The 23,472-nt window shown below is 40.5% G+C and overlaps 2 protein-coding genes across 6 annotated transcripts; one reads left to right on the forward strand and one right to left on the reverse strand.

Annotated features, from left to right (window-relative positions):
• Positions 1-292: 292 nt before the first annotated feature.
• LOC129443811 (NACHT, LRR and PYD domains-containing protein 3) lies at positions 293-8,064 on the reverse strand. Of its 2 annotated transcripts, XM_073866365.1 has the most exons (12): positions 7,914-8,064; positions 7,296-7,479; positions 6,874-6,915; positions 4,902-6,780; positions 4,556-4,810; positions 3,733-3,906; positions 3,455-3,622; positions 3,203-3,367; positions 2,942-3,118; positions 2,812-2,858; positions 982-2,727; positions 293-859 (listed from the first exon to the last, which is right to left on the reverse strand). In XM_073866365.1, the coding sequence occupies exons 2-11, from the start codon at positions 7,438-7,440 to the stop codon at positions 2,057-2,059; spliced, it is 3,723 nt and encodes a 1,240-aa protein (XP_073722466.1). In that variant the 5' UTR covers positions 7,441-7,479; positions 7,914-8,064; the 3' UTR covers positions 293-859; positions 982-2,056. The 2 variants fall into 2 exon arrangements, with proteins under 2 accessions (XP_073722466.1, XP_073722468.1); XM_073866367.1 differs by lacking the exon at positions 7,914-8,064 and having other exon boundaries at positions 7,296-7,499.
• Positions 8,065-8,148: 84 nt separating this feature from the next.
• LOC129443810 (calmodulin-regulated spectrin-associated protein 3) lies at positions 8,149-21,845 on the forward strand. 4 transcript variants are annotated; one of them, XM_055204028.2, is made up of 20 exons: positions 8,149-8,426; positions 11,115-11,362; positions 11,666-11,806; positions 13,150-13,236; positions 13,422-13,454; positions 14,510-14,557; positions 15,297-15,435; positions 15,521-15,666; positions 15,777-15,870; positions 15,955-16,000; positions 16,086-16,144; positions 16,256-16,286; positions 16,467-18,309; positions 18,512-18,553; positions 18,698-18,813; positions 19,232-19,521; positions 19,948-19,993; positions 20,076-20,194; positions 20,290-20,408; positions 20,493-21,845. In XM_055204028.2, the coding sequence occupies exons 1-20, from the start codon at positions 8,297-8,299 to the stop codon at positions 20,793-20,795; spliced, it is 4,080 nt and encodes a 1,359-aa protein (XP_055060003.2). In that variant the 5' UTR covers positions 8,149-8,296; the 3' UTR covers positions 20,796-21,845. The 4 variants fall into 4 exon arrangements, with proteins under 4 accessions (XP_055060003.2, XP_055060004.2, XP_055060006.2 ...); XM_055204029.2 differs by having other exon boundaries at positions 16,089-16,144; XM_055204031.2 differs by lacking the exon at positions 14,510-14,557.
• Positions 21,846-23,472: the final 1,627 nt, after the last annotated feature.

The raw sequence follows: 23,472 nt of genomic DNA on the forward strand, positions 1-23,472 counted from the left end.
TGGAACAATTATAACAGTCATAAAAGAATCAACATCATCATATAAAGCAGCTTAATTTATTCTTCATAAAAAGCAACTCATTTCAACTTAACTTGGAAACACATCTTTCTTTACCAATGCACACTTAAACACATACAAACACTGAAAAAGGAATGTGATGATGACATGTGATGATGTGTTTGTTCAGACTCACTGCCGCTGAATATAAAGTGTTTATAAAGGGATGTGCAGAATAGATCAGAAAGATAAATACATGAATCAAACTCACCAGTTAAAAATAACTAACGTAATCTGTATTGCATTTAAGTTTATTCATTTCATTTTCATAGAACATAAGTACAAACATGAACAGGGAACAAAATCAATATCTCGAGTATGACAATGAGAAAAAGTGAAACTAGCACTTTCAGGAAAGTTCCCGGCAGGAGACGCATTACATCAGCTTCACTCTTTAATCCTATTGGTGATCGCAGCATGACGTCACTGCCATTTAAACTTCAAGAGTGCCATTATGAGTTTGGGTTCAAATCTCTACTGGGGTTCAAGTATGGAGAACATCTGCTGTAGCTTTGACTTTTCCTTCACACTTCCGAGCGATGATCTTTTGCTGGTCCTCAAAGGCAGCAAACATCTCTTATTCTTTACCTCCTTCTTCTTCTTTACCTCCTTCTTCTTCTTTACCTCCTTCTTCTTCTTTACTTCCTTCTTCTTCTTTATCTCCTTCTTCTTCTTTGTTGTTGTCTTGTTGTTGTTTGATTGGATGAGTTTCTGCAGTCCTGTCCAGGATAGGTCAGATTTCACATCATCTTTAAAACTCCTCTGCTCAGATCTAGAAGAGGAAGCACCCATTCTTCTCCACCTGAAGAAGACAAACTCAAGATTTATTACCAGCTGCAGTCCAATGAAATTAAACTAACCAGTGATATAGTATAAAGATCCAGATAAAAGCAGAAGATCAGTCACCATGAATCCATCACTTACAGCAATGAAGATAAACGTGTTTCTGAGGATTGTCCTGTCAACTCTGTTCCAGTCTTTGTGTCCAATTAGTCTTTGTGTCCCATGAGTCAAAGTTTACGTGAAGTCTCCAAACAAGTTGGAATAATAATATAAAAGATTTATGAGTAATAAACAAACGATAAGTGTTGTCTGATGATAAAAGAGATAATGACACACACGAGAGAGAGTTTGACTATTTGTTTTTGATGTTGTAGAGCCGGTTCTTCTGCATTTCACAACAGAAGTCACATGTAACAAACAGATTTTCAGTCATTTCAATCATCCAGAAAAAGGTTCATATGCTTTGTTGATGTTTATTAGCAGATCTTTAGTTCAGAGATGAATACATTTTGATTGAATTCCTGACAATCCAAACCATAAGACTTAAACATTACTTACCAATCAGTCATAACATCAGACAAAGTTTGGCTGAAATAATTCATGGTAGTTTCGTGGTCATTTAATATTGTTTCAGCAGTTTGGTGTATGAGCAATTCCAGCATTATGGATGTGACATTTTGCAGTCAAAACTTGACATATAATTTCTCTGCGAACGAATGAATTAGCAATATATTGAAGCGTCTGTTTATATTCTCCTAAACCCCTGATGATAAAATCCAGACATCAATATATACTCATGTTGTCTATTTTACATGAGGGAAACATGCATGTGTTATGGACCTTGCATATGAATCTGAAATGTACATTAGGACTGCTAAAGCTCCATCACATGATGTTACTGAAGAATCTTTACAGAAAAACAAAATAATGTGAAATGTCAGATAAAATGAGATAATCTAATCAACATTTTGAAATGTGCTTATCTAATGAATACTAGTTATTAAACAAAACTAAAATGATTGTTTCTGTTAGACAGGATGAATAATATTATCCATAACTATAACATTTAAACAATATTAACTGATAACTAAACGAACCCATTATCTGAAATGTAAACATGCAGTGTTGTTTGGTAGATCTGTGGAGATGTGTGGCTCTTCTAGTACACTAGGTGATTTGGATGTAGTATTCAGTCATGTTATTCTTCTGTGTTCAGTTAAAACACTGCAAATATGTTTTGTAAGGACAGCCATGGAAATGCATCCATAATTCTGGGCAACATTAACATTCGTGTTTGTACAACCGAACTCGGCACTAACGTGTGAATGACGACATATGGGGGCCACCAGTCCAAATCAGGGGTACTAAACTTGAAGTATGGAGTCACTGGATCATTGAACTCTGTGTGAAACGTGTGGAGATGAGTTAAACTGTGAGGAAAGATACTGTAGAAAGACAGCGTTCCCCCTGCACAGTCCAGAAACACTCCGACTGTCCTGCTCTCGGGCATGTTACCGCACGCCAGTGATTTTGTATGGGAAATGCCTCCATGTAAGGCGTAGTATTGGTGTCTGTTGCAGCAAAGCTGTAGAGTTTTTTTCATGTAACTGAAGGTTTTTCTCTTGAATTCAACACCGATAGACACAAAGCCATTCCAATCCACCTGCCAGTAAAATCTGCCATCTGACAGCGTTTCTATGCAGAATGATTGAACCCAGGTCTCTGGCTTCTTTGGTTTCTCATACCCATCTTCATCATCATAATAATCATCATCATAATCATTGAACAGGTATTGGTCCACAGGTAATCGAATAGCTCCTTTATTGTCGCTGGACGTTGTCAGTGCTGAGTGTGTGCTCATTGAGTTTAGTGTGAGCTCTTGGTAGTCTACAACCACAAAGACACAATGAAGGTTATGCTTCTGTTTGACTAGCATGCTAAAAAACAAGAGTTGAGCAGAGAGTTACTCACACTTCCAGAGACCTCGTATAATCCGTAAAGGTCCACAATGGTCCAGTCTGTAGAAAAGAAAAACCATCTCAGTTAGTCTTTTTAATGAAATACACATTAACTGTTGACTAGGTTGTGATTTGAAGTTTACCTGAGTATCTCCAGTGTACAGTTGGGATCATTGAGTCTCTGAGAGAGCATCTGTCGTCCTGAGTGTTGTGGGTGATTGTAGCTCAGATCCAGCTCTCTCAGGTGTGATGATGGGTTTGAACTCAGAGCTGAAGCCAAATAACAACAACCTTCATCTGTCACCATACAACCTGATAATCTACACAAGACAGGTGAGATAACAGATGTACTTTAATTATTATCACATATGAAGATCAAGCCACTAATCTGTATGTCGTCTTACCCTAAATATCTGAGAATACTGTTTTGTAGACCGATGGAAATGAGCTTGACTCCTGAATCCTGCAGGTCATTGTTGCTCAGGTCCAGATGTCTCAGAACCGAGAAGGAGCTCAGTGCTACAGCCAGATACAGACATGAAGTTCCTGAGAGCGCACAGTCTCTGAGCCTTGATGTAACAATGGTGTAAGCATGAGAAGATGACTGATGCGCAGAAAACATTTAAGTACCATGACCACAGTTTGATGCGAGTTACCTCAGGCTCTGCAGCTGACAGTGAGGACTTGATAGTCCAGCACAGAGCCACTTCACTCCGTCATCTCCAATCCTGCTGCTGGACAGATCCAGATCAATCAGGAATGAATCTTTTAGAGCTGAATCCAAAAGCTTGCAAGAATCCACACCAACCTGGCAGCCAGACAGGCTAAAACATGTTGTTGAACAAAAACATTAGCACACAATAATATGAATGGGTCATCTTAATAAAGATGGGTTTCTTTATAAGACCAGTAACTAAAGCTGAAAGATCTTCACCTGAGTTTCATCAGCTCACAGCTGGGACTCAAAAGACCCTGAGAGATTCGCTCAATTCCAGATGAAGTGAATTTATTGTAGCCCAGATCGAGCTCCACCAGTCGAGATTCAGATGATTCGAGAGCTAATGCCAGATTATCCACACAGTCATCTGAGAGACGACACCCTAAAACTCTACAATGAAAAGTGAGCAATGTTTTCGATCAAAGGTTAAGATCACCAAATAAATGATAAGCCATTAAGAGTTCTGTTCCAGACGTTTAAATAACATTTAGCAAACAGTGACCAGAAGCTGTGAAGCTTTGAGATGAACTAGTCAGTATAAGCGTGCTTGTCCTCCACTGTATCTCTCAAATATAATTCATATTTGCATGTAATAAAATATCCAAATGACGCTTGACTAGTGTTGATTGATATTCTCTATGGTGAGATCGTTCTTTTGTCAACCTGATGATGTAATTAATCAGATCGTCATTGATGCCTGTGTGTGCTGTAAATTACTTGCTTGCCAGGAAACATGTTTTAAAGCCCTGCACGCATAACAACCTCTCTAGCATGCATTTCAAGCGTGAGGTAAAGCACACAAGGCACGCTATCGTCATGAAGGCTATTGCTATTGTTGATAGTGTAGTCTAACAGCGCAACCCTACTCTCAACTGTCCTATAACTGATCAGAACGCATGAAATTGATATATATAAGAATTCAAGTAAAACAGACGTTTGCATAAGAAGATGCTGTATGGTTAGGTAGTTCTTTTTGGAGCTTGACAGTATCTGGTCACTGTTAACCTCTTTTGTATCTCCAGAATTTGCATCTGTGTACTTCAGTGTCTGAGTTTGAATCTGAGGTCCAAACAGAGCAGCGTCAAGCAGATCTTTCCCTTTCTTCTCCAGGTTGGTATGACTGAAGTTCACAGACTTCAGTATGCAGTAGGGACTTTTCAGTCCACGGTAGAGTGGTGAAAGATCATGCAGACCCTGCCAGCTGACATCCAACTCTTCCAAGACTGAGTTAGGTGTTAGAAGAGCAGAGGCTATGGCTTCAAAACACTCCTGTGTGAGTGCACATGCTGACAATCTGGAGATTTAAGAAGCAACATCGTGATCACATGGACAAACACATACTTTTGGTCGAATGTTGTTTATCAGGAGAAACTGAAAGTACTTACATAGCCTTTCTACAGTTCTTGACCGCTGGTACCAGTCTAAGTCTCCCATGATCTGTTGTGTTGTATTTACTGAGGTCCAGTTCTTCAAGAACCTCCTCTGACATCTGTATTATGTAGGCCAGAGACGAACACTGGGCAGCTGTCAATTTATGTCCTCTCTGTACCTCAGAGATATGAAATCTCTGAATCTCCTCTATCAAGGAGTAATCACCGAGTTCCATCAGACAGAAGAGAAGGTTTATACATCGCTCGGCAGGCGGAGTCTTCCGATCGTCGTCCTCTCTGAGCTTCGTCTTGACATACTCGATCGTGTTTTGAATACTAAGCTGAACTCCATCCACCGTCATCTGAAAGCACCTTAGCAACTGATGGCGGTCATGGGAGAGACCGAGAAGAAATCGCAAGAAGAGATCCAGACGTCCGCTGGTATTTGTCAGAGCTGCATCGATGGCACATCTTTGAAAGTCATGCAAGGTTTCCTTCTTCACAGAAGATCTCTCTTGGTGCTCATTTTCACTCTCGTCATCGCTGTTGTAATCATAAAAAGATCGAGCGGCTTGCTTCTTGCGGGGAGACTGCAGCAGATTGACTCTCTTCACAACATGTGAGTAAAAGACAAAGAGCGCTGCCAGATACTCTTGAAAGCTGAGGTGGACAAAGCTGTACTTGCTGATTGAGAACATGGGATCTTCTTCTGTGAGGATTTGTGTGCATATACCTGACCACACGGAGGGGTTGTTGACATCGATGCCTAATGTTCTAAGTTGCTCTTCGCCGAACACGAGATTGTTCTTCTTCAGGTTTTCAAAAGCAAGCTGCCCGAGGTTGAGGACCATCTCCACATCCGACTCTTGCAGTTTTCGTGCATCTTCTGTGCATCTTACTCCGGTCTGGTATTTTCTCTTGTTTTCATTGATCTGGATGAGAAGGAATCGTGTGTACATTTCAGTCAGAGAGGAAGAGATCTGTTCATTTCCAGTTTCCAGGACTTTCTCTAAAACGGTTGCAGTGATCCAACAGAAGACTGGTATGTGACACATGATGTGGAGACTTCTTGATCGACTAATGTGTGAGATGATTCTGCTGGCTTGATGTTCATCACTGATTCTCTTTCTAAAATATTCCTCCTTCTGAGCATCGGTGAAACCATGGATTTCTGTCACACGGTTGATGTATTCTGCTGGAATCTTGTGCACTGCCGCTGGTCGTGAGGTGATCCACAATCGAGTGGATGGAAGAAGATTTCCTTCTATGAGATTGATGATCAGATCATCCACTTTGGCTATTTTAGTCACGTTGGAGACTCTTCTTCTCATGTCGAAATTCATGCACAGTCGACTTTCGTCCAGACCATCAAATATAAACACGATTTCACTTTTGTCATAAATTTTCTCATTTTCTATTTCGCTTAGTTCAGGATGAAAGTCAAGCAGAAGTTTGTGAAGACTGTACTGTTCATCTTGAATCAAGTTCAGTTCTCGAAACGGAAGCACAAACATGAAATCTACATCCTGATTGGCCGTTCCCTCGGCCCAATCCAGAATGAACTTCTGTACGGAGACGGTTTTTCCAATTCCAGCGATGCCTTTAGTAAGAGCGGTTCTGATGTGAGCGGATTGTTTTCTGAGATTTTTGAAGATGTCGTTACAGTGGATTGGCTTTTCTTCATCTAGTTGTCTCTTCACGGCGTTATCCATCTGCCAGACCTCATGTTCTTGATTGACCGTATCTCTCTCTCCGTCTATGATGTAAAGTTCAGTGTAAATTCTGTTTAGAAGAGTCTGGTTTCCTCTTTTGGCAAGACCTTCGTATATTCTCTCACACTTCTTCCTCAAGCTAATTTTCAGAATCTCACTGAGTTGCTGGATGTTACGCTTGACTGAAAGACCATAAAAACCCAACAGCGTCACATTCTCAGTTAAGATGTTTCTAATCCAATGGATTACACAAAATCATTTCACAACATACTAACCTGTATTAGATGATTCTTCATGTTGAGTTTGTTTGCTGTTTACTGTTAAGACAGAAACACAAGCAGTCACACACTTTTATGATTCTCATACTCAGACAGCAGACGACTCTGGGCCAGATCCACATCGGTGCTGCGGACTTCAGCATGGATCCGGACCAGAGGTATGTTCATATCACATAAACACATCACATATGTGTTGTTCAGTGTGTTTTGGTGTCTGTATGGCTGCAGCTGTATCTCCTGTGTGAAGTTTCCCAGACAGCAGACGACTCCATGCCAGATCTGCACTGGATCCACACAAAGATGGCAGCAACGGTTCAGACCTGGTGCGAATCTGGCCTGGAGTCGTCTGCTGTCTGGTTTGTGTGTGTGACCAGAGTTTTAATGCTTGAATATCTTTAGCAGGTCCAAACGTTCCTCACCTGAAGCGTTCACATGTGTTTCGATGTTGATGTTAACTGATCCAGTCACCTGACAACCGACTATCTGAGGTAAGTTAACGACAGCATCGTTACTGGCGACCACAGAAGTTTGGTGAGATACAGAATCGCACAGCCGATGGTCCATTATAATCCTGTTATGAATGCTGCTTCCTTACGCTCTCCATTACTTGAGGAGTTTAAGAGACCCATTACTGATTTACACAAAACAATGGAGAGGAAACCAGCTGTAATACAAAAACTATTAACTTACTTCAAAAATTGTATCATATATAACACATGTATTTGTGTTATTAATCATTTCATATGTCTAGATTAGAGTTAAGTGACCGTTATAAGGTAAGTCTTGTCTTTTATTGTTATTGCTTATTATATCAGAAGACTTTTAACTCTTGTTTTGTATTTCACTTGATATCTAATAGTAGTTTACTTCACTTTAAATATCGTGGTTACATTGTGATTAACACGCTTGCAAAACTATTGATTTGGTTTAGCACGACCTAACTATAGGCTAGTTATGATTTTTGTGTTGTTATTTGCAGTAATTGTCGTAAATAGACAAATTGAGAAATGAAACTAACGTTAATCGTAATCTTTAAGTTACCTCCAGTCGACATCTGATCAACTTCCTGAAGTTTAAATCAAGACTCGATCCATAAACACTGAACTCTCTCAGAAAACAATATGACATTATTGCTTCCCATTTCTTTCTTTCTTTCTTTCTACATTTCTTCCTTTCGTTTCTTCCGACTTGTAGGCTACTGCCCGCCCCATCTAAAATGCGATTGGCTGTCGGTGGTTTGATTGACAGTTCAGATTATCTGCCCGTGCACGCGAGTGTGGGCGGATCCGCGGCAGTGAGATGCGGTGCGCGCGGGGTCTGGAATTAACCGAGGGCTCGCATCAACCCCGACAATGACATTTTAACATTTTTTACGTCATTGTTTGTCTGTGACCTCCGTCCTGCCTGCGGCTCACGCGTGATGGACGCGTCTACGGTGAGGAGAGCGGCGCCGGTACCGGAGATCAGCCCGCTGGACCGATACGACTCCACCCGAGCCAAGACTCGTGCCAGTGTACACTGGCTGCTGAGCCGAGCCCACGGATCTGAAGGTAACCCGGTGTGTGTGCGCGCGCGTGTAAAGGATGCGCCACCGCAACATCAGCACCACATTACAGCATCATCACCGGCGGCTGTGTTGACCGGTGCCGGTTCTCAGGGCGTCACCGCTGCGTCTTTATGCTGATGTTTCTATAGCGACACACTTCAGTATCACACGACTCGATAGTGCCTGACAATATTCACACACACACTCGTGGAAATCTCTTTGTTGCTTTCACGCATGTGCGCAGGTCGGGCCCGAATCTGTTTTGTGTGTGTGTGTGGTTTCAGATGGATGAGAAGGGTCGATTTGTGAATGTGCTACCTTTAAAAAAATAATAATTTCCGAATGAATGACTTTGTGATATTATGAATGTGTTTAAGTGTGACTGTGACAGCTCAAGATAAATGAATTAAACATGTTGGCATAAATGGAGGTTTACATGTTCCCAGAAAGGCCTTAACAGTAGACACACTCAGCCATTACAAACCCTCTGTTCCTAACTGTTCATGAAAATTATTAGTACTATCCAGTCATGTTTTTAATCGATTTCAATCAATAGTCAATCGTTTACTTAACAATATAACACGGTTGACAATTTGAGATATTCAGCAAAAACATATTTGATAAATTGAATAAAAGTATCAACCTGTCTTCTCTTCGCAATGTTTAGATCTTAATAGGTTGATGAGAACATCATTAGGGCTATTCATAATAAAGTAGGCTAGTAGTTGTGATCGACAGGGTTCAGGACATTTTATATGAATAATTTATCAACTATAATCTAACAACAGCATTGACATTGCATCTGCAACAGTCACATAACAGAACATGCAGAGCATTTTTTTTTTCAAAAGTTAAACTCATTAGAAGATTTCAAACTGCAGACAGAAATCATGAGGTTTATAAGAAATGAAGTTATTTCCTTTCAAACAGGTCTTCTCAAGACATCTGGTGAAGTCCTCCAACATTTCTCTTATCGCAATAAACATTGGACAAAACAACATTTTGCGATGTCAGTTAGTTTCCCCCAATATTGTGCAGGCCTACAGTCTAGTGCTTTTTGGATTAGAGATCATCTTAAAACATGTTTAAATAAAATAAAATACTTAAAAAATATGTTAAAGCTCACGTAACACATGCTGTTTCTGCATTTCTGATGTTAATCTGGAGTACCTATAGAGTAGTATTACATCCTTTATATCTCTGAAGAGTCTTTAGTTTAATCAGATTTATAAAAGAAAGATTAGCTTTACCGAATCTTTCCAATAACGTACAAAAAAATGAAGAAGGAGGAGGTACTACCGCAGGAGGAGCGAGTACGAGTCATGCAACACTATACAACACTTATAATTTATGATTCACTACATGTTCGTGTCATTTATATAATATGCTCGGACCTATTTCCAACATAAGACAGAAGTCTGACTTACCGCATGCAACTCATCATGACCCGGTTGGGAAAATCCAGTTCATCAAACACACAAGCAAAACTCCGCTGCTACCCCGGATAATAAACTATATCCATTGTTTTCATAAGGCTGACTTTCTTCTCCTTACATCCAAAAACACACTTTTTCTTTCGTGCCATTGTTGAGTTTTAAAATTAAACAAAGCTGCCGCGTGATGTGAATGTTTGTAAGTTCTAGCGTCTCCCGCTGATTGACGGGTGGGCGGGGTTTTCCGGGGGAAGTGCCCATATAAAGAAGTGATACGTATAGAAACCCCTGAAACATCACCTGGACCCAAAATCGAAAAACTTTCCGAAACTTGTATGAACCCTGGCGAAGTGCATTCGGCACAGAAATACTCTGTAACACTTTTTTGACACATTGCCTACGTTTAGAATGAGGAAACAACTCTATAACTGTGTTAATAAGTCAGAATGCATGAAATAACATTAACCCCCCCCCCTCTTTAATGAAAAATCTCTTTCATAAAAACATAGTTTGATGGAATGATACACTAACACATAAACATCATCAATGAACTTACACTTCAAATAATTAAAGTCTTTATTAAGATGTTTGAATTGTGTGGACTTTGAGAAGTCCTTGTATGCAGGTCAAACCAAAACACACGCACATACACACACACGCACAAGCGCACGCGCACACACACACACACACACACACACACATACGCACACAAAGACACAGTCATTTTTTGATGTGTTTGAGGATGGCAGCTCAAGTGTTTGTGAGAGACTACTTCTCTGGTTAACTGTACAGCTGAGCAAAAACCCTGAATGTGTGTCTGTGTATTTCTGATTGCGTGTTCTCATGCAGAACAAATTTATGTCACCCTTTCATAGAGCTGTGCAATTAATCGTTTTTGATTTTCAATTTTTAAATCAATTACAAAAATAAGATAACATGTGATGACGTGTAGCCTATTGCGACAGCCTTAACCTAATAAAAAGGTTAAATAAATGCATGTTTTCAAAGTCAAAGAGTTATTGTGTTAAATAATGCTGATTGTGATTTTGCCCATAATTGAGGAGCCCTCCTCTGTTATATCTCAGACCAAACATACAGAATAAAAGTGCATCTCTACAAACACAAAAAGTACAAATGCATAAGAAAACTTAAAATCTGCCAGTGGAAGATGCTGTAAGGTGGAAATATTGCATCCCTCTTTCTCTCTCTCGTGTTTTGTATCTGTGTGTGTGTGTGTGTGTGTGTGTGTGTGTTTATAGAGAATGTTCCTGCTGTCCTGAAGGAGGCGCTGTGTTCAGATGGAGGTATCAGTCCAGCAGTAGAGAAACTTCTGCTGTCAGGTGATCTGTACTGTCGTGCCTTCACCTCAGAGCCTCTCATCAACATCACAGCGCCACCTCGAGACCACAGCACCCTACTGCAGCTCCTCCAGCGATACGGCCCGGTCCCACTGGAGCGACAGAAGCCCGTCACAGAGTCAAGGCTTACTCACAAACCCATCAACATGGTGAGGGAACCTCTCAAGACTTTAATCATCTATGTCAGTTTCACTTCATCTCAGTGTTGTGTGCATGATGCACATCATGTGAAATCTGGCCAATCAGAGTAATGTATCATAGTCATGATGTTGTGATGTCATGAAAAGCTGATTGGCTCATATGCACCACGATATAATGAAATGTTTTCAGTTTTGTTGAGTGGCACTCAATGATCACCTTTAAACTTTCTTCTTTCCTGTTGAACATCTCTAATCAACACAGAGATGTTATGTCTGTGATTCTATAAATCCCTCTTCTCTGATTGGTCACAGGGAGCTCACCTGGCAGTGATAGATTCACTGATGTCACTGTGCGCCATGGAAACAGTGGGGCGGATCAAGATGACGAAAGATATCGATCAGTTTGGAAGCAACACAAGCTGGGAGAATGCTCTTCTTTTCTGGATCAACAAGGTTCTTTAATCTAGAATACACACATGCACACACACACAATCACAACCATTTTTAGCCATTTTGACTGCCTCTGCAAAACCCCTATTGCCATCCCCCCAAACAAGATCATACAATTTTACATACAAAAAACACAAATCATGTAAGAATCACGTGATCATGTAACACTGACATCTTAAATGCATTCTATTCAACAAAGCAGTTAAATAAAAAATGTCTTTTTACTGAACCAGTTTTTAAATTGACCTTTGAACCCTTTGATCTGGTAATTAATGATCAAGCAGTAAGTGATAGGCCTCTGATCTAATGGCATATAGGCATCAGATTGACTCTAGTCTAATGGTGCTATAAGAGAACTGTGGGGGCAGGAATCAGATTTTAGCAAATAAGCAAACTATTTTTGACTCAAAGACTACATCAGGTTTTTAAATACATCTGAAGAGTCAAGACAAATCAACACACTATTACTGTACTATAGATATACAACTCTCATTTTATATGCATTGTGTGCCATATTTACATTTATCATCATGAGGAAAATTTACCATCAACCATTTTGAATTATATCATGGGCCTGTTGAATGCTTTATTCTGATTGGTTAAGAAATTTCTATGGCTGTTGATTATTTTTCGATAAATGCAAAACTGAGCTGTCAAGTGTCTTAAAATAAGCACCAGAGCAATGTTTGTGGTATAAGAGGAATAATTGACTCGGGTCTTTTGAACTATTTTAAAATAATTCACACCCGTCGTCAATTATTCCTTACATAACCATGATTTTAGAAGATTCATTAACAGTTGCACTACCATAGTTTTACTACAAATACAATACCATTGTTATTATCATATCATAATGTCATATCAGATCATAGTAAATTTGTGGTTACTTATTACAAATCAAACTATGTTTAGTGTATTTTAATCATGCTTCATTTCCTTAAGGACAAATGATCACAAGTGCATTGCTTGATAATAATAACATATCAATTATCATGAAAACATATGTGTGTTAAAAACAGAAGAGAGCCGGGTGTGGTCTTGAAAACATGCAATAACGTTTGTGCAAATCACACACACCACCTTCTGTCTGATGCTGGTAAAATATGTTGCTGTCCATTCTGTGTTAAACACGCGACCTTCAGAGTTCATCTTTAAAATTTATTCCAGTGCTCATTTTTCACTCATTCAAGTCAGTGAAGCAGAGCATTCAAAATGTATATGCGCTCTTTAGTGCCCCTGACTGAGGCTGGTGGTGCCCTAGGTGACCTCCTAGATCACCTATAACTGGAAACGACCCTCTGTGCGTGTGTGTGTGTGTGTGTGTCTGTGTGTGTCTGTGTGTGCAGGTGAATCAGAAGTTAAGGGACAGCTTTAATGTGGAGGAAAAACCGAAATCCAACCCTTGCACAGACCTGCAACCACTTCAGCCCTCTGTAAGTAGACATTACACACACACACACGCACGCACACATACACACACACACACACACACACACACACACACACACACACACACACACACACACATACACACACACACACATACATATACACACACTTGATCTTGTACTAACAGTGTTTGTTCCTCTGTCTTCTTCATGGTGCTATTGTGGTTCAGTGTTCACAGCGCTGGTATTGGAAACTGGTTCCAGTGAGTATTACACTATTAAACCTACAGTCTCACTCTCTCTCACTCTCTCTCTCTCTCTCTCTCTCTCTCTATCTCTCTATCTCCTCATGTTTTTAATGTGAACTGATGATAAACCTGAGTGCCTTATTCTGATTGCTTGTTGATGAATGTGTCATGATGAGTTTTCTCATTTTCTCTCATGCTACATTCCATTTAAAATCTGAGGTTTGATGAAGTCTTGCTGTCAATACTATGTGGTTATATATAATCACGGCTAAAGATTGTTTATTCACTAAATTTACAATATAGAGAAGTGGATTTGCAGATTTCTGCCCACATGTTTGCGACTTCGAGTTTAACTCTTTCTCCACCATTGACGAGTTATCTTGCAATTAAGAGAAAACATTTTCCTGCCGATGACACTTTCCTGATGAGTTTTACAGTAATCTTTAATTCCTCCATTATCCATGAGATGAATAATACCCAATATAAAAAAGTGAAGCAAAAACAAATGTAATACATTTTAAACTCTTTGTATGTTTTGATCATTGCTCTGAATCTGACCTCTAACAAAATTCCTTTACAAAAATGCAATTATTTCAGCTTTTTGCTTAAAATTTTTTATTTTTGAGAGGAAATAAAAAGAGAACTAATGAAGATGGGATGAAACAGATGTTTTTTTGAAAGCAAAGGGTCTGTTCTTTCATTACATATATTGTATGTTTATATTTAAAGAAGAACATTTTCTGGAAACTTTGTGAAAATCACAAAAAAATGCTGGCGGGGAATGAGTTAATTGCACCTTTATGAGTAATTGGCTGAAATTTGAGTTTTATTTTTGGTTTAATGGATTGTAGCATCAGACCACCCAAATAAGCCTTTAACCCCTCCCACAGCCAATAAAGCAGCAGATGCGAATATAGGTCCAGCCAATAGGCATCAGGGGGTGGGGAGTTGCTCGTTGTCTCCACCCTATTTAACTCCTGTTTGTCATGTGATCATGTGAATGTTTGTGTGTGTTTTTGTGTGTTTGCCGGACATTTACCTGTGTGCTTTCTCTGCCATACTGCACCCAGCATGCCATCGCATTTTGTTTGAAGGAGTCTGGAAATAAACCTCCTGTGGTAACGTATCCGCCCGCCTCCTGTACCCATCACACACACACACACACACACACACACACATACACGCACACACACACACGCACACACACACACACACACACACACACACACACACACACACACACACACACACACACACACACACACACACACACACACACACACTTGTATCACTCTTGTGTGATGTGCTGCTTTGTGTGTTTTTGGGTGAATCTGTGTCATATTTCCCCACACAGTCAAACAACACTTTGTAATATGACAATGAAGTCTGTATTGTGTGCCATCAATAAGATGATGTCATGACTTAATACACATGAATTTTGGAGGTGACATATAGGGTGAAATATGACCCAGTTGTGGTTTTGTCTATGTAGGATCACATCACTGTTGTACACACTTACTGATGTGTGTAAGTGTGATGTGGTTGTGTGTTGGATATGATTGTGTGTGTCTGTGTTCTATGTGTGTGTATGTGTACATACATTTTTTTATTTTATTGCACACTTAAATTTTTATTTTATTGCACTTTTTCTCATGAACTGTTCCGAGACACAAAGGGTTAAGGATCCAAATGCAGGTTTTATTTGAAGGGTAATCCACAATCATAAATCCATAAAACAAGCATTTTCTTTTCTTTTTTCTTTTCTTTTCTATTTTCTTTTCTATTTATTTTATTTTATTTATTTTAGAGTGTGTAGAAATAATTTTGCTCTGTTGAAAACATTTCTCTCTTTCTCAGATCCGTTACAGGAAAGATAAAGTTCAGTCTAAAGAGACGGTGGTGTTTTGTGTAGTGTCTGGTGTGAAGGATCTGTCGAATGGTTGTGCCATCGCTGCTGCTCTTCACTTTTACTGCCCTCAGATTTTGCCGCTGGAGGGTAAAAGTCACACATAAACACACATCGGTATGAGTATAAATCTCTATCTCTTATAATTCCTCTCTCTCTTTCTCTGTCTTTGTAGATGTGTGTTTGAAGGAGACCCTGTCTGTGGCAGATAGTTTGTATAATCTTCAGCTGATCACAGAGTTTTGTGGATGTCATCTGAAGAGAAAAGTCCACTGCTCATTACAGATGGAGGATTTACTGTATTCCCCGCCCACTCTACAGGTAAGGGTTAGCCCCGCCTCCCAAAAACTTGTGAGCAGTCGTGATCTAGTGGTTAGAGAGTCAGATTTGTAACTCAAAGGATGCCGGTTGGCTTTTTCTTTGTTTCGCAGGTGAACATCATGTGCTTTCTGTCAGAGCTGCTGGCTGTGTTTGAAGTCCAGAAACCAGATTTCGTCAAGCCCACACACACGCTGGACCTAACAGGTACAAATCAACAGATATACATATAAACACGTACGATCTGACAAAAACACGAGCGCATAGTCTCTTTGTAAACTCTTTCTACAGATGCATCAGATCTAGTCGACTGCAAGAGTCCGATCAACAGTAGCAGGTGATCAGTACAGAATCTGTTTCACACGTATCACAAGAACATCATAGAGCCTCGTGTTAATCCACATCATGATTTTATCTTTCAGCAGCTCTCCATCTTTCATTCTGAAGCAGTCGTTCTTGCCTCAGTCTTCTGCTATGTCTGGTAAGAACTGCATGCTGCGATCTCACAGTAAATTTGAGATTGATATTAATAACCAAAATCCATAATTAAGTAAATATATTGTTTGTGTATTAATTTGTTGTTGTTGTGCAGAAGGACGAGGCTGGAGCAAAAAAGAAATGAGGTATTTCTGTTTCCAAATGTTCATCCTTCAAAAAGTGAAAATGATTTCATGTTAAACTGGTTATGATCAAGACTTTATCTCTAAATAATGTTGATATAATTTGGAGGTATGAGTTTCCTTGTCATTCACTGTAATGTATAAGTTGAACAAAATCAAGCACCGGGGCTTTCTCTGTTTCAGTCGTCCTCTCTCTGCTGTGGCTTTCAGCATCCCGTTTCCTCTGGACAGTGATGTTGATGTCGTCATGGGCAACCCTCTCTTCCGCTCCGTCAGCACTGACAGCCTTACTAAGGTAACCAACCCTGGCCCATACACGCCCCCAGAGGATCTGAGTAAGCTCATTGGTCAGGCGCCTCTGGGGGAGTTACCTACAATAGAGGAAACCTTACAGATCCCTCATATGCTCCGTCCTGTGCGCAACGAACCACGTCTGCGACCAGAGGGAGCGCCATCCGGTTTTTACCTCCACCATCCTGAAGACAGTGAGGCCAGATTGAGCAGCTCTGCCCCCTGTAAGTCAGGAATGATATATCAACCCGTCAGAGGAGATCCTGATAGCAGTGAAAAACATAGACGACGTGATGAATATTTAGATTCGGACACACATGAAGACTTTCACAAAACCTCCTCAAGCCCGGCCAACGGCCCCAAGGGCGGACACATGACTAATTTTGCCGAGCGCAGGAAAAAGGCGTTGGATTCCCCAAGTAGCTCCAGATCCCAGGAGGCAGCGGAATCATTCAGCCCCTCAGCGATGAGTGCTGTTGGGATAGCGGAGGCGCAGGAGCTCGGGGCGCGTTTGGAGGAGAAACGCAAGTCGATTGAAGCTCAGAAGAGACGGATTGAGGCCATCTTTACCAAGCACAGGCAGAGGCTTGGCAAGACCGCATTCCTCCAGCTTCAGAAGAAACCAGGAGAAGAAGTGGAGGATGAGGGACAGCCACTTACTCTGGAGGAACGGCTGACACAAATGGAAGAGCAGCTTCAACAGGAGGAGAACAGAGAGAAAGAGGAGGAGAGACAACAACAGGAGAAAGTGAATGAAGAAGAAACGAAAAGCAACCACAATAGCGAGGTTTTAATTCCACCCAAATTGGAGAAACAAGTGACTTTCTCTGTTGAAACAAAGAAAGGGGATGGGAAAGAGCCACCATTAGTGGAATACGACGAGGCAGTAGCTAAGCTAAGCTCTGCCCTTCAGACCCTGCAAAAAGACATGCAACGCCTCACAGAACAGCAGCAAAGGCTTATGGGAAAGAAAACCACGAGCTCTCCGAAAAACACCCCTTTAAATAAGACTCCTTCTTCCAGCAAGGCATGGGTCATCCCTTCCTCTCCCAAATCCCCTGCCACACCCCCTCATCTTTCAAGAGACTCCACTCGCATCATTTCACCATATGGATCTCCATCACGCTCCGGTCAAACTTCCGATACTCCCAGATCCCCCAAAGGCTCAGCATCATCCACAGCACGCAGGCACCGTAACGCTGATCCTAAGAGTCCAAAACGCCACCATCCTTCACGGCCCACAGATCTCGGGTTCCAGCCGATCACGCGTGTTTTGACGCCTCCGCAGAACGTTGACACGCTCCCTCATCTGCGGCGAGTTTCTCCGAGCCAGTGCCAGGTACAGACCTGCTCTTCGCTACGCATCGGAGGTCCTTGTACGCCGCAAAACTCTCCACCGCAACCTGTCCCAGCCCAAGAGAGCACACCGGAATCTGGCTCCAGTGACCATCACACCCCAATCTTCACCCTGGAGCTGGAGACTGGACCTCCATCTGCACTCCCAGCTGATCTTCTAGGAGGTGGGAGCAGCTCAGGAGCTCCGTCGGAGTGCTCATACGAAAACGACGTGCTTCTTAGCAGTGCTTGCCTCAAAGACGAGACAGAGGAGACCGAAGGTGTGGGGACGCTGGAGGACGACACGGATCTGGAGCAGGGTACAGAAATATTCTCATCCGATTCCATGAGCGACCACACCGAGACCGAGAGCAGACTGGGGCTCGACGTTTTCTTTAAGGTGGGTAAATATGGACTGTAAAAATATGTGTAACCGCTCCTGCACTTATATAATAAGTAACTCTTGAACTAAAGACTCACCGCTTCCAAGTTGCTGATGTGGTGAAAGATGAGAAGCCTTTCAAAAATTGAATTATTAAAACATGGCTCTCAGTGTGTTTGGCTATAAAACATTCCTCTGGGTTGTGTTTCATTATCCACAGAGACACAATGAACACTGTTATGAGCACAGCTGGTTAACAATCGTGAGTGGCTACAAACGATCAAGCTATTAAATAAACAAACAAAAATCATACAATGAAAACAAAATGATTATTTTTCACCTACAAGAATAATGCTAAATGTATATGATGATGTTTATGTATCTGTGTGAATTTGTCTTTGTTTAGGAGGCGGGGCTTTCAGAGGAAGAGATGGCCCAGAAAAGAGCTCTGCTGTTAGAACGTCAGCAAAGACGAGCTCAAGAGATCAAGAGACGAAAACACGACCAGGACTTTGAGGCCAGGCAAGAACACAAACGCATACACAAATATCCACACATTTATAGGCACATTTTACTTAAATTGTACAATTTTTGCAAATGCAAGTTCAAAAATAAAATACAGGCAACACAAAAGTTATCGATTGATCCCAATCTATCAGGCTGTGCAAGAAACTGAGAAGTTAATCTGGAGCATCTCTCTAGCGTCCTGAGCTCAGTCCTTTTCTTGTGCTCTTTACTGGCAGCTTTGAGTTCGGTTAGCGCCATCTATTGAACTGGAGTGTGGAGAGCATATAAATGTGTGTGCCATCTCACACATGTAGCTAGATGGCGCTAATTGCACCTCTTCAAGTGAACTGACTTTTTGAGGCATAAATGAATAATGTGTACACACTATCTGTAGTGAAATATAAATCTGCGTGCCTTTATTTTTCCTCTGTAGTCAGCAGTCTTCCACAGATGACCTTCTATGTTCTCAGACTCTTCAGCCACTTTCACAGTCATTGCCCACCTCATACACCCCAGGCCCTCCTTCACAGGCCACGCCCCCAGGCACACCCCTGAGATGGGGAGCGTTTACCAGGGCTGAGTATGAAAGACGTCATCAGCTGAGGATAATGGCTGATCTAGAGAAAGTTCTCAAACAGAAGCCAACGAAACACAGTGGCAAAAAGCAGCACAACACGCACAAAAACCATGAGATAACTCGCTCGCCGGGAAAGAACAAAACAGGTGAACACACACACACACACACACACTTTTGAAAAGTAGTTAGTACATCATTAACTAAAAAAAAAGTGGCTGAAAAGCAAGTGTCCATTTTTAAATAACAAGCAGTGTTATGCTGCGTACACACCAAACACGAAGCATCGCGTTCCTCGATAACTCGCAGGATTGAATTTTTATGTCATGTCATTTGCTCAAGTTGAATATTTGCAACGCAATTAAGGGTGAATAGTGAGTGTTTTTGCAGCAACTGCCCTGCCTAACTGGAGTCATTCGCATCACCCATGCAAGTTTGCGTCTATTCGCATCGACTTTGTATGCAATCTACTCGTGCAAATCGTTGAATTCGCGATTGGTGTGTTATGCCCCATGACTAGCATTTATATCCACCTTCAGCACCTGCTCTAAAACTAGTTGTATTCACTCCTTTAGTTAACCAGAAACACAGTGAATCTCGACCAGCTGATAAATCAGTAAGGTGATGTATCATTCTCCTGCGCTATTCCTTCTGCTTGATTTCTGTTATACTTTCATTTTAAAATCTATTTTGACTTTTTCAGCCATTCAGATTCACCCTCAAAGGTGATGTCATCAGGGCAGCTGGCCAATCACAATGGAGGGAAAGACTGGGAAAACCGATCTAATGCCTCCTCTCCGGCATCCATTCCAGAATACAACGGTAAAGAGATATGTTATGAAACGTAGGCAATCTATGATTATATATGAATATAATAGAAGCAGTCATGAAGATATGTGATGCTTTATCGGTTTCAGGTCCTAAATTGTTTAAGGAGCCCAGTTTTAAATCAAACAAGTTCATCATTCACAACGCTCTCTCACGCTGCTGCCTCGCTGGCAAAGTCAATGAGTTTCAGAAAAACAAGATTATAGAGGTTTGTCAGCAGTCATTCCTTCATACGGTCACTCGTTTACATTCAGAGTTATTCAGTGTTTCTGTCTTCTCTTGATTCATCCAGGAGATGGAGAAAAGCTCAGCCAGTCATTTTCTCATCCTGCTGCGGGATTCCAGCTGTCAGTTTCGTGCCATTTATACACTTGACGGCCAATCGGATGAGCTGCATCGACTCTGTGGCGTCGGCCCGCGCGTCATTACGCCGTCGGCCGTGGAGGCCATCTATAAATACAGCTCAGATAGAAAACAGTTCAACGCTCTGCCGTCTCGTACCCTGAGCATGACTGTCGATGCCTTCACTATCCCCGCTCACCTGTGGCATGCCAAAAAACATGGCACACCAAAAAAAGGAGGCACACCCAAATGAACCCCTCCCACTGGGACAAACCACTCCCCCTCCTGTGTGGTTATATACTTCTCCCATCATTACAAACTCTTGCCAGCAAAATACGTTCAAATAAAAGCACACATCCCATCTGATTTGAAGTGCCATTCCCCAAAATAAACACTTACCAGCACAAATCAAACCTTTAGTCGACAATAAAGTGCATTTATTATAAAACAGAAAGTCTTCTGCATGAACAGAAATAAATGTGCCCTAAAGTTTTAACAAAAATCTTCAAAACCAAATCCTCTATTGCATGTCCGGTACAGTCCAAATATCTCTCTTATCTTATTGGACAAGACACCTCAATAGAGCACATCAAGCATTAATGTCTCTCGCAATCTTTTACGATACAATCTTTTGATAGATTTTTTCCTGAATCTCAACACTTGAAATCTGTAGTTTTAGTGAGAAATGCTGCTGAAGGTCTCTGGTGCTCGGAGATGTTTGCTTTTATATGATTTATGAACAATGATGCTTCTCTTTATGTTCATCATATCTGTGTTTCTAGTATGTAACGACTCTGAATGGATTGCCAGCATGTATCAGGTTTGCTGTGTTTCAGATCTGTCAGATGGATGTGGATTCATCAAAGCTGCTTAACCTGACCCTGTATCAGTATTACAGACAGCAGACGACTCCAGGCCGGATCTGCACCGGAGCTGGTCACTTTGGTGCGGATCTGGTGCTGATCAGACCTGAAGTCGTCTGCTGTCTGAGTCCTCACAACAAATAAGCCATTAACATTGTAATTGGATTACAGTGGCGATCAATCATTACAGTTGTCCATAGGACTGCGTTTTACAAGTGAGAGACAAAAAACAAACATTTTCTATTACGTTCAGGTTTTGTAGATAGTGTTGTGTGTTTGGGTACAGGTAGAAAATCACGATTGTTAGCAAATACTCTCATTAATGGAAAATTTATAGACTTTTCCCTTTACATCCTAACATCTCACACGTCTACCTGCTGTGTGTTTGTTCTTCTGAGGTGATCAACAACATTGCTCAATAAAATCATTTCTATTATTTATTTATCAGCACTCTTTATATGATTACCTGTGTGTGATTTCTCTATGTTATTGTACAGTATATTTACGTTTTGTTAGTATTTTGCTATCAAAATTCAATGGATGGATGGATATGGATAAGGATAGGGTACAAGTTTTAGGGACAAACCTGTAAATCAAAAAATGAAATGAATGTAAATGGTTAACCACAAACTTTAAAATAAGAACTGACAAATCAAACATCTGCGAATTATAGACTTTCATGGTAAAGATGGAAACTCTACAATCTGTGTAAATGTGTTACACAGCAGTATTAAATGTATATATACTGTAAATATAGCATTATTAATAGGATTTATTATTCTGACTTAATGCCTACAGGTTTGGGTAACATTAAAACTGTGAGTCTAAATATTACATTTGTTTAAAGACATTCAATTCTTATTTGAATATATTTGGCATTTTTAATCATTTTAAAATAAAGTTTTATTATACCATAAAGCCGATGACAACACTCAAGTCCTGTTGATGAGAAGAAGGACAACAATACTTTCCCATGAATATCTCAACTTATTTGCCTTGTAAAACAACAATGACACAGAAAAACCAGATACCTAAAGATCTATATAGAGTAAGTGTGAGAGATTTAATTGCTAATATTAAAAAATTAACTTGTACATTGTGTGCCCCTTTAACAGCAGGCTTTATATGGATTAAGGCTTTAGTAGCAGTTTATACATCCCTAACAAAAATAAAACATTTCTGGTGTGCATCTTGAGAGAAAACAATGGCTCTGATATACACTAGAGAACATTAAGTGGCTTAAAAAAGTTTATCAAAGTTGTCCTAAGATAAGAACAGATATTGTTCAAAATTTTAAGCCAACTTTTATGAAAGGTTTTGATCCACTTCAAATGTATTAAGTAGCCTACAATAGTACTATAGTACTAAATTGGCAACAAAACATCAAGGGTCAAGAGTCCAACTAAAACAAACATTGATCACCATAAGGGTGACTTTAAATTAAAAACAAAACAACATCTAAGCCTATGTGAATTGTGTTTTTACAGCAACATTTTTACTGAACATTCAGAAATAATGTTTTACAAATTGTTTAGTGTCACCCAACTGATTGAATTCTGTAACCTCAATTCTTTAGGAGATGATTGTACTTTGAGGGCAGATTTCAGGCACAATGACTGTGGATGTGCAGGAGGTGGAGAGTACAGATCTGACACAAGTGGTGTAGGAGATTTGTGCCGAATATAAGATGGTCATCGAGATGAACCGAAGGGAGGAAGAACAATGGTACGAGGTTGCGTTCAGCTGGAAAAGAAACCGCAGCGGCCGCGACTATCATATGAAACGATGGTCAAAGGTGGGACTGAGATCACAGAAATGCTCAAACAGTTGCTGGGGTTGCAGACACACCTTGTCATCGCATTTCTCAAGGTCTGCATACGTGTTGGTATGAACACAGTTTGAATTATACAATATATAAGATTTGCATTAAATTATGCAAAAAAGAACTAGCAAATGAAAACCAAATTGTCCCCCATACAGTATTTCATCAGGGAACATTTTAACATGTACTGTATCTCTCCACAACTGCATCACTTAATGTCACTATTATTATGATCGTTTACATGA

Source organism: Misgurnus anguillicaudatus, chromosome 3, assembly GCF_027580225.2.
Source record: "Misgurnus anguillicaudatus chromosome 3, ASM2758022v2, whole genome shotgun sequence".
Classification (NCBI taxonomy): Eukaryota; Metazoa; Chordata; class Actinopteri; order Cypriniformes; family Cobitidae; genus Misgurnus; species Misgurnus anguillicaudatus.